The 10,222-nt window shown below is 67.2% G+C and overlaps 1 protein-coding gene and 1 long non-coding RNA gene across 3 annotated transcripts; both read left to right on the top strand.

Moving 5' to 3' along the window:
• Positions 1-2,331: 2,331 nt before the first annotated feature.
• Positions 2,332-4,572, top strand: LOC135288677 (uncharacterized). 2 transcript variants are annotated; one of them, XR_010351676.1, is made up of 2 exons: positions 2,332-2,766; positions 4,077-4,572. It is a non-coding gene; the product is annotated as an uncharacterized LOC135288677 (long non-coding RNA). The 2 variants fall into 2 exon arrangements; XR_010351677.1 differs by lacking the exon at positions 2,332-2,766 and adding an exon at positions 2,785-3,812.
• A 726-nt stretch (positions 4,573-5,298) lies between these two features.
• SAMD1 (sterile alpha motif domain containing 1) lies at positions 5,299-9,050 on the top strand. The gene is made up of 3 exons (XM_064402051.1): positions 5,299-5,885; positions 7,758-8,040; positions 8,665-9,050. Exons 1-3 carry the CDS (start codon positions 5,352-5,354, stop codon positions 9,033-9,035), a joined length of 1,188 nt encoding a protein of 395 aa, XP_064258121.1. The 5' UTR covers positions 5,299-5,351; the 3' UTR covers positions 9,036-9,050.
• The last annotated feature ends 1,172 nt before the right edge of the window (positions 9,051-10,222 follow it).

The raw sequence follows: 10,222 nt of genomic DNA, 5'->3' as shown, positions 1-10,222 counted from the left end.
AGGGGGCATTAATGAAGGGCATTAATGAGGGGCGTTAATGAGGGGGTCGTTAATGAGGGGCGTTAATGAGGGGGTCGTTAATGAGGGGCGTTAATGAGGGGCGTTAATGATTGGAGTTAATGAGGGGCGTTAATGAGGGGGCATTAATGAGGGATGTTAATGAGGGGCGTTAATGAGGGGCGTTAATGATTGGCGTTAATGAGGGGCGTTAATGAGGGGGCGTTAATGAGGCACGTTAATGGGGGGCATTAATGAGGGGGCATTAATGAGGGGCATTAATGAGGGGCGTTAATGAGGGGGTCGTTAATGAGGGGCGTTAATGAGGGCGTTAATGAGAGCAGGGTAAATGGACATGACAATGAGGGACAGTAAACGCGGCTGGTGAGGGAGGAGTGTTAATGAGCAGCGCTGCTAATGAGAGTGTTAATGAATATGGGCGGGGCAGGAGTGAGCCAGAGGTTCAGTGATGGGGGGGTTAATGAGGGAGGGCACTAATGAGATGCGTTAATGAAGGTAGGTGCCAATGAGATGAGCTTTAGGGAGGAGTTTATTAAAGGGGAGCATTAATGGAAATGTTAATGAAGAAGCATTAATGAGAAAGGTTAATGAGCTGGGCGTTATGACATGAGGGTGCATTAATTGACGCAGAGCACAGGGTTTATTGGGGGCCTGGGCCCGTTAGTTTAATTAAGGGGGTTAATTAACGAGCTCTCGTGCAAGGCACGAGGCTGGGAGTGCGAGCCACGCCCACTGCCCGCCCAGCCCCGCCCCTCCCCTGTCAATCACGGATGTCCCGCCCCTACAAAGACCCCGCCCATCACATGTCAATCATGTGAGACCCCGCCCCTTGTCTGAGGCCCCGCCCCCGGCGGTTGGGAGTTTAATGATGGGAAGGGGCGGGGCGATCTTCGGACTGACGGCAGCCCCGGCCAATGGACAGCGGCGAGGTGGGACTCGGGGCCGCGCTGGCCAATGAACAGCGGTGGGTGGGACGCAGACCCGCGCTGACCAATGGGAAGCGGGGCCCGGCGGCGCAGCCAATGAGCGGCGGGAGAGCGGGTGGTGGGCGGGGCCCGCGGGAGCAGCGGGCCCGTGAGGGGAAAGGCGGCGGGAGCGGGAGAGGAGGTGAGGGGGAGTCGGGATATCGCGATAGAGACCCGCGATAGAGACCGGGATATCGCGATAGACACTGGGGATAGACAGCGGGTATCGGGAGAGGGACCGGGGAAATAGAGACCGGGATATCGCGATAGAGACCGGGACACCGGGATAGGGACCGGGATAGACACCGGGGGCATCGCGATAGAGACCGCGATAGAGACCGGGATATCGCGATAGGGAGCGGGATAGACACCGGGACACCGAGATAGAGACCGGATAGAGACCGGGATAGCAGGATAGGGACTGGGATAGAGAGCGGGGTATCGGGATAGACACCGGGATAGAGACCGGGGATAGCGGGATAGGGAGCGGGATAGACAGCGGGATATCGAGGTAGACACCGGGATCCACACTGGGATCCACAGCGGGATATGGGGATAGAGACCGGGATAGAGACCGGGATATCAGGATAGACACCGCGGTAGACAGCGGGGTATCAGGATAGAGACCGGGGAAAGCCGGAGAGCGGAACTCCAGCCTATCGGGACATGGGGGTACGGGAGTGCAGCGAGCGGGGCTGGAGAACGGTGGGCGGGGGTTAACCGGGGTGCCGGGGGGACAGAGAGCGGGGAGCGGGGGCAGCGGGCCGGGGGGCTCCGGGGCCCCGGCACCGGGGGTCCCGTGCCCCGCCGGGCGAACCGGGGGCCGTGGAGGAGGGGCAGGGCCGGGGGGGCGGGGAAGGGTCTGGGGTCCCCTCCCCCCCCCCGGGTGTCACCCGCTCCCAGTGGGGGCGGGGCCTGGGAAGGGAGGGGGCGTGGCCATGGGACTGCGTGGGGGCGTGGCCTTGGAGGGGGCGTGGCCTGCGTGTGTAATATGAAACAAGGGGAGTGTCCCGTTAGTGGGGCGTGTCCTGTTAATGGGCGCGGCGCTGGCGTTGCCACAGCGACAGAGGGCGCCGGGGTTGCCATGGGGACGGGCACGGCCCCTGGAGGGGGCGTGGGTCAGTTGCCATGGTGATGTGGGCGTGGCTAACGAGATGGGCGGTGCCGGCGAGGCGTTGCCATGGCGATGGGGGCGTGGTCTGATAAAAGGGGCGTGGTCTGTCGGGGCGTGGTCCCGGGGGAGGGGGAGGGGGGGCGCTCCCGGTGGATTTGGGGGCCCGGGGGGCGTGGCCGGGCCCGGCCCCACCCTCCCCAATTCGCGGGGGTTCGGGAACAAAGCCGGGGCACGGGAGGGGACAGCGGGGGGGGGCGATGTCCCCCGGGGCGCCCCGGCTGGGGCTGGGACCCCCCCGTTCCAGCTGTGGGTGCAGGCGCTGCTCTGGGCGCTGCTTTTGGGGCGCCTCCTCCGCTACGGGGGGGCCAGGGCCGGGGGGAGCCCCCGCGGGAGCAGCCCGGGCCGGGGGAGCCCAAAAGCGGGGAGGGACCCCCCAGAGTGAGCCCTGATTGGGGGGGGCAGAGGGACACCCCCAAGGTCCCCCCTTGTCCCCCGGAGTCGTTTGACGTGTCCCTGACCGGGGGGTTGCTCCTGCCTCAGTTTCCCCGATCGGGGGGGGGGGGTCAGTGCCCCCCAGCGGGGGTCACTGCTCCGACTGGGCCGTACTGGGAGGCCCCGGGGACAAAGCCTGAGCCCCCCGGGACAGCGCCCGCGACAGCTCCGGACACGGTGAGGGGGGGCCGGGGGGTGTGGGGTGGCCTCGGTCCCTTTTGGGGTCCCCTCCGTTCCTCGGGGTCCCCTTTGGGGGGTCCCCAGTCTGCTGGTCGGGGGGACTCTGGGTTTTGGGGTGTCCCACGTCCTCTGGAGCAGTTCCATGTCCCGTTTGGGGTGTCCCCTGTCCCTTTGGAGTGTCCCCTGTCCATTTGGGGTGTCTCCGGTCCCTTTCAGGTGTCCCCTGTCCCTTTGGGGTGTCCCCGGTCCCTTTGGAGTGTCCACTGTCCCTTTGGGGTGTCTCCGGTCCCTTTTGGGGTGTCCCCGGTCCCTTTGGGGTGTCCCCCTGTCCCTTGGGGACACTCCCACATCCCCTGTCCCCTCGATGTCCCCAAGGACCCCGCTCCGGTGCTGGCCCTGTCCCTCCCGGTGGTTTTGGGGTCCCCAAAGTCCCCAAAGTCCCCACAGTGGGGCCAGCTCGGGGCACGGGGCCCCTCGGCTGGGGACAGGGGGGACACGGGGACAGGGACAGAGGGGACAGTGGGGACACTTTGCCACGAGGGTGCTGGACAGGCAGAAGGTGACACAGGGGGGGACAGGGGGTGACAACCCCAGCACGGGGAGGTGACAGAGGAGGGGCATTGGGGAATGCAGGGGTGGGGTGACACTGGTGACATCAGGTCTGGGGACATTGGTGTCCTCAGGGTGTCCCCAGGGTGGGGACACTGTGTTGGTGTCCTCGGCCCTCCAGGGGGACATTGCTGTCCCCAGCGCAGGGGGCTCTGGTGGCACTTGGGTGTCCCCATCGATGGGGTGTCCCCAGGCACAGGGAGGTGACCAGGATGTCCCCAGGGGTGTGACAGTGTCCCCAGGGGTGTGACAGTGTCCCCAGGGGTGTGACAGTGTCCCCTGTCCCCAGGGGTGTGACAGGCTGTCCCAGGTGTGACAATGTCCCTGTACCCCAGGTGTCCCCCAGGTGTCACACAGGTGTCCCTGTCCCCAGGTGCTGCAGCCAGAGCTGGGACCTTCCCCTTCCTCAGACACACCTCTGGTGGCCCTCCAAGGTGTGTCCCCGTTGTCCCCAGGTGTCCCCACTCCCCCCAGGATGGTCCCCCAGGGCCATCCCCGTCCCCCCCCCCCGTGTGTCACCCCCACACCCGGGCTGTCCCCAAGGTGTCCCTTGGGGTGTCCCCAAAGTGTCCCCTGCCCCCCCTCGAGGTTGTCCCCTGTCCCCTTGGGGTGCCCCGGGGGGGGGGTCCTGGGGGTTCTTTGGGGACTTTGGGCTCTTGGGGGGTTTTGGGGGATTTTGAGGATTTTCTGCCCCCCAGGTCCTGCTGAGCTTCGAGGACCTGCCAGGACCTGAGCCCAGAGCAGCGGGGGGGCACCCGAGAGGCACAGCTGGACCCAAAACTGCACAGCTGGACGCCCAAATGCACAGCTGGACCCAAAACTGCACAGCTGGACGCCAAAATGCACAGCTGGACCCCCAAAATCCTATAAAGCCCCCCATAAAGCCCTGAACCCCCAAAACTGGAGATACCCAAAGTACACCTGGACCCCAGGGGGTTTGGGGGGGCCCCAGGGCTGGGAGCCCCGGTTTTGGGGTGTCCCAGGGCGGTGATGCTGGATTTTTGGGGTTTTGGGGTGTCCCAGGGCGGTGACTCCCTGTTTTAACCCCCCCAGGTGGAAGCGCCCCCCCTTGTCCCCAATGGGGGTCCCCAAACCGGGGGGTTCCCCAAAAGCCTGTGGAGGGGGGGCCCAGCTCCCCAAGGCTTCGTCCTAAACGAGTTTGGACGAATCAATAAAGTTTGGGATAAAAATCGGGTTTGGAAATGTTGGGGTGCTCCTAAGTGGGGGTTCCCATGGGTCCGGGGGGGACCCCCTGGGTTTGGGGTGTCCATGACTTTGGGGGGCCCTGGAATTGGGTGTGACCCATGGGTTTTGGGGGAACCCTGTGGGTTTGGTGTGACCCCATGGGTTTGGGGGGACTCCATGGGTTTGGGGGGACCCTGTGGGTTTGGGGTGACCCCTGTGGGTTTGGGGGGACTCCATGGATTTGGGGAGACCCTGTGGGTTTGGGGTGGCCCCATGGGTTTGGGGTGGCCCCATGGGCTTGGGGGGACCCTGTGGGTTTGGGGTGGCCCCATGGGCTTGGGGGGGACCCTGTGGGTTTGGGGTGGCCCCCATGGGCTCAGGGGTCCTGGCAATTGGGGGTCCCCATTTTGGGGGCCGGTGGAGCTCCGCGGTGGGCGTGGCCTATAGAAAGGGGCGTGGTCTGAACAGATAGGCGTGGCCTTTCCCTACCTGGGCGTGGTTTAAACAGATGGGCGTGTCTTACTACATTGGGGCGGGGCCGCCGGGACATGGGCGTGGCTTGCGGGGTGATGGGCGTGGTTTAGCCGGAATGGGCGTGCCTTAACCGCCGTTTGTGGGCGTGGCTCTCCGTGGGCGCGGCCGCGCGGGGCAGCTCCACCCCGAGGCGCGCGCGCGGCGGCCGCGGCTCCTCCTCCGAGCGGGCGCGCGCGGGCGGGGCGGGGGCGGAGGAGGAGGAGGAGGAGGAAGGGGCGCGGGAGGGGGGGGCCGGCGGTGCCGCGGGGGGGGCCATGGCGGTGCCGCCGCCGCCGCCGCCGGCGCCCCGAGCAGGCCCCGCGGTACCAGGAGTGGATCCTGGACACCATCGACTCGCTGCGTTCGCGCAAGGCGCGGCCGGACCTGGAGCGCATCTGCCGCATGGTGCGGCGGCGGCACGGCCCCGAGCCCGAGCGCACCCGTGCCGAGCTGGAGAAGCTGATCCAGCAGCGCGCCGTGCTCCGCGTCTCCTACAAGGGCAGCATCTCGTACCGCAACGCCGCCCGCGTGCAGCCGCCGCGCCGCCCGCCGCCGCCCCGCCCCGCCGCCCGCCGCCCGTCAGCCTCCGCGACACCGCGCGGCTGCTCGGCGGCGACGGCCGCCTCACCCGCGGCCGCCTCCAGGGCTCGGCCGCACCCGGCGGCGGCGGGGGGGCTGCCGGCGCGGCCCCCGGGGCGGGCGGCGGCGGCGGAGCGGGCGGCGGGGCCCGGCCCGAGCGCACCCGGCTGGGCGCCATCGCCACGGCCCGCGGGGAGCGCGGGAGAGCGGCCGCGGGGAGGGCGCGGAAGGTGAGGAGGGGGCGTGAGGGGAGCGGGGGGTGAGGGGGGAGCGGTGAGGGGCTGAGGGGAGCGGGGGTGAGGGGCTGAGGGAGAGCAGTGAGGGGCTGGGGGAGCGGGGAAGGGGGAGCGGTTGAGGGGGCTGGGGGAGCGGGGGGTGAGGGGGTGAAGGGCTGAGGCGAGCAGTGAGGGCTGAGGGGAGCGGGGAAGGGGGAGCGGGGGGCCCGCGCATTGTGAGGGGGAGCGCGGGAAAGCGGGGGGAGGCGTGAGGGGCTGAGAGGAATGGGGGTTGTGAGGGGAGCCTGAGGGGGCATCGAAGGGAGTCATGAGGGGCTGGGGGACGGGGGTCGTGAGGGGGCACTGGCGGGGAGGGGACCGGGAGTCGTGAGGGGGAGCGCGGGAAGGGGCAGCAGCGATGAGGGGCTGAGGGGACCGGGGGGTTCCGGGGGTCGTGAGGGGGCACCGGGGGGTGGTGGTCGTGGGGGGGCCCTGAGGGGACACTGGGGAGGGGCCCGGGGGTCGTGAGGGGGAGAGCGGGAAGGGGGCGAGACCTGAGGGGAAGAGGCGGGTCCGCGGACAGGGGATCGTGTGGGGACCCTGAGGGGTGCGAGGGGCCGTGAGGGGGAGCGCGGGAAGGGCCGGGGGGCTCGGGGGGCTCAGAGGAGCGGAGGGGCCCGGGGGTCGTGAGGGGGCACCGAGCGCTGAGAGGAACGGGGGGCACGGGAAAGGTTCGGGGGTCGTGAGGGAGCACCCGGGAGCCCTGAGGGGATCCTGAGGGTGTGAGGAGAGTGTGGGAAGGGGATGACATGAGGGTCCGGGGGTCGTGAGTGGCCCTGGGGGGAACGGGGGGTCCTGAGGGGACACTGGGGAAGGGATGGTGGTCGTGAGAAGGGGCCATGAAGGGTTCGAGGGTCGTGAGGGGAAGCCGAGAGGGCTGAGGGGACCCTGAGGGCATGGAGGGGACTGGGGGTCGCTGGGAGGGTGAGCCTGAGGGGCCGGGGGTGAGGTGGTGGAATTGGGGGTGTCTGAGGGGGCCGGGGGGCTCTGGGGGGCTGGGGGATAGGAGGGCTGAGGGGGACAGGGGTGGTGAGGGGGCACTGGGGACCTGCGGGGACCCCTGAAGGGTTGGTGGGACAGGGAGGACACAAGGTGGACAGGACCTGGTGGGGAGGGACACGGGACACAGAGAAAGGGACTTGGGGAGGGACCCTGAGGGGATTTAGGGGTCTCCTAGGGAATTGGGACAGTTGAGGGGATCTGGGGGGGTCTCCTGAGGGGACCTGGGGCCTGAGAGGGTTGGGGACATCCTTTAGGGATCTCTGAGGGGACTGGGACCTGAGGGGACAGCAGAGATCTCAAGGGGATGTTGGGGACCCCCAGGAGGACTTGGGTGACCTGGAGTGGGGGGGTGGGACAGGGAGTGGCAGTCTTTAGGGGACCTGAGGTGACAGTGGGGACCTGGGGGGGTTTTTGGGGTCACCAAGAGCCAGGACTGGATGAGGGTGGGGGGCTGGGAGGTTGGGGGAACCCCAGGACAAGTTGAGGGGGGACAGTGACAATGCTGGGTGCCAGCTCTGGGGGGGTGCAGAATTGGGGGATCCTGGATTTGGGGGGGCCCTGCAGAACTGGGGGTGGTTCATTTTTGGGGGTGTCCTGGATTTGTGGGGGTGACTTTGAGGACTGAGAGTGTTCTGAAATTTTTGGGGGGTGGTGTCACAACTGTGGGGGGGGGTCAAGGAGCAGTTTGGAGCCCCTGTTGTGGTGGGGGCTGTCGATTTTGGTGTCAGAGCTATACATTTTTGGGGCTGTAGATTGCTGGGGGGTCCCCAGCTGCTGGGGTTCTCTGTGGGGTGATGCTCACGCTGCACTTTTGGGGCCCCCCAGCCCCCCTGCAGCAGCAGCGAGGCCTCGGCGCGGGAGGAGGAGGAGGAGGAGGAAGATGAGGACGAGGAAGACGAGGACGGGACCGGCTCGGAGGCCTCGGAGGACGCGGGGCCCCCCCGGCAGCTGAACGGGGAGGGCCGGGGGGGGCCCCCCCTGCGCCCCCCGGGGCAGCCGCCCCCCGAGCGGCCCCCCCAGCCCAAGGCCTGCGCCCCGGGGGAGGGGGGCTGCCAGCACATGGCCCCCCTCAAAAAGGAGGGGGCCTTCGGGCAGCCCGACAGAGCAGGTACTGAGGGGGCAGGGGGGCTTTGGGGGTGATGGGGGTGATGGGAGTAGGGGGGTTTAAGTTTGGGGGTGCTGGGGGGCAGTTCAGGGGTGGGCGTCACTGGGCTGTGGGGTCAGTTGGTGCTCAGGGTCACTCTGGGGGTCAGTCAGTGCTGGGGGTCACTCTGGGGTCACTCTGGGCTGTGGGGTCAGTTGGTGTTGGGGGGTCACTCTGGGGGTCAGTCAGTGCTGGGGGTCAGTCGCTGCTGGGGTCACTCTGCGGTCACTCTGGGCTGTGGGGTCAGTCAGTGCTGGGGTCAGTCGGTGCTCAGGGTCACTCTGCGGTCACTCTGGGTGCGGTCACTCGGGGCTGTGGGGTCAGTCAGTGCTGGGGGTCAGTCGGTGCTCAGGGTCACTCTGGGGGTCAGTCAGTGCTGGGGGGTCAGTCGGTGCTCAGGGTCACTCTGGGGGTCAGTCGCTGCTCAGGGTCACTCTGCGGTCACTCTGGGTGCGGTCACTCGGGGCTGTGGGGTCAGTCAGTGTTGGGGGTCACTCTGGGGGTCAGTTGGTGCTCAGGGTCACTCTGCGGTCACTCTGGGTGTGGTCACTCGGGCAGTCCCAGGCTGACCCGTCGCTGTCCCCGCAGTGTCCCCGGCGCTGGCGGGGGCCGAGCCCTCGGTGCCGCTGTCCCCGGGCAGGCCGGGCCCCAGGCTGCCGAGGGGGCCCCGTTCAGCTGCACGTGAGTCAGGGGCCCGGTGTCCCCTTGTGGCCCCTGTGTCACCCATGTCCTACCCAGTGTTCATCTGTGTCCCCTTAGTTCACCCATGTCCCACCCAGTGTCCCTTGTGCACCTCTGTGTCACCCTTGTCCCATCGAGTGTTCCTCTGTGTCACCCATGTCCTACCCAGTGTCCCTCTGTGTCCCACTCAGTGTCCCACTGTCCCATCACCATTGTCTCTGTGTCCCCCTGGATGTCCCTGTCACCATGTCCCCTATGTCACCCCTCTGTTGCTGTGACCCTGTCCCCACAGTGTCCCCTGTCCCAGTGACTGTATTCTCTGTGTGACCCTGCCCTCCCAGTGCCCCAGTGGACCGAGTCTGTGTGTCCCCATGATGTCCCTGTGTCCCAGTGACCGTGTCTGTGTGTCCCCATGATGTCCCAGTGCCCCAGTGACCGTGTCTGTGTGTCCCCATGATGTCCCTGTGCCCCAGTGACCGTGTCTGTGTGTCCCCATGATGTCCCTGTGCCCCAGTGACCGTGTCTGTGTGTCCCCATGATGTCCCTGTGCCCCAGTGATCGTGTCTCTGTGTCCCCATGATGTCCCTGTGTCCCAGTGATCGTATCTGTGTGTCCCCATGGTGTCCCCGTGTCCAATGACCGTGTCTGTGTGTCCCCGCGCTGTCCCCGTGACGCTGTCCCCTGTCCCGTGTCCCCTGTCCCTGTGTGTCCCCGCGCTGTCCCTGTGACGCTGTCCCCTGTCCCAGTGACTGTGTCTGTGTGTCCCCACGGTGTCCCATGTCTGTGTGTCCCCGCGCTGTCCCCGTGACGCTGTCCCCTGTCCCAGTGACCGTGTCTGTGTGTCCCCGCGCTGTCCCCGTGACGCTGTCCCCTGTCCCAGTGACCGTGTCTGTGTGTCCCCACGCTGTCCCCCTGTCTGTGTGTCCCCTGCTGTCCCCGTGACGCTGTCCCCTGTCCCAGTGACCGTGTCTGTGTGTCCCCACGGTGTCCCCTGTCTGTGTGTCCCCTGCTGTCCCCGTGACGCTGTCTCCTGTCCCAGTGACCGTGTCTGTGTGTCCCCACGCTGTCCCCTGTCTGTGTGTCCCCTGCTGTCCCCGTGACGCTGTCCCCTGTCCCAGTGACCGTGTCTGTGTGTCCCCCACGGTGTCCCCTGTCTGTGTGTCCCCGCGCTGTCCCCGTGACGCTGTCCCCTGTCCCAGTGACCGTGTCTGTGTGTCCCCCGACGTTATCCCATGTCCTGTGTGTCCCCGCGCTGTCCCCGTGACGCTGTCCCCTGTCCCAGTGACCGTGTCTGTGTGTCCCCACGGTGTCCCATGTCTGTGTGTCCCCGCGCTGTCCCCGTGACGCTGTCCCCTGTCCCAGTGACCGTGTCTGTGTGTCCCCACGGTGTCCCCTGTCTGTGTGTCCCCTGCTGTCCCCGTGACGCTGTCCCCTGTCCCAGTGACCGTGTCTGTGTGTCCCCACG

The sequence above is a fragment of the Passer domesticus genome, chromosome 34, assembly GCF_036417665.1.
Source record: "Passer domesticus isolate bPasDom1 chromosome 34, bPasDom1.hap1, whole genome shotgun sequence".
NCBI lineage: Eukaryota > Metazoa > Chordata > Aves > Passeriformes > Passeridae > Passer > Passer domesticus.
Note: the sequence above shows the minus strand (reverse complement) of the source record. Positions and strands in the feature narration are given on the sequence as shown.

What these genes read in the sequence shown, in the direction of transcription:
- SAMD1 (XM_064402051.1), top strand. Translation starts at nt 5,352, where the DNA reads ATGGCGGTGCCGCCGCCGCCGCCGCCGGCGCCCCGAGCAGGCCCCGCG. An exon ending in CCGCGGGGAGGGCGCGGAAG is followed by an intron (nt 5,886 to 7,757) that starts GTGAGGAGGGGG and finishes GGGGCCCCCCAG; the next exon opens with CCCCCCTGCAGCAGCAGCGA. An exon ending in CGGGCAGCCCGACAGAGCAG is followed by an intron (nt 8,041 to 8,664) that starts GTACTGAGGGGG and finishes CTGTCCCCGCAG; the next exon opens with TGTCCCCGGCGCTGGCGGGG.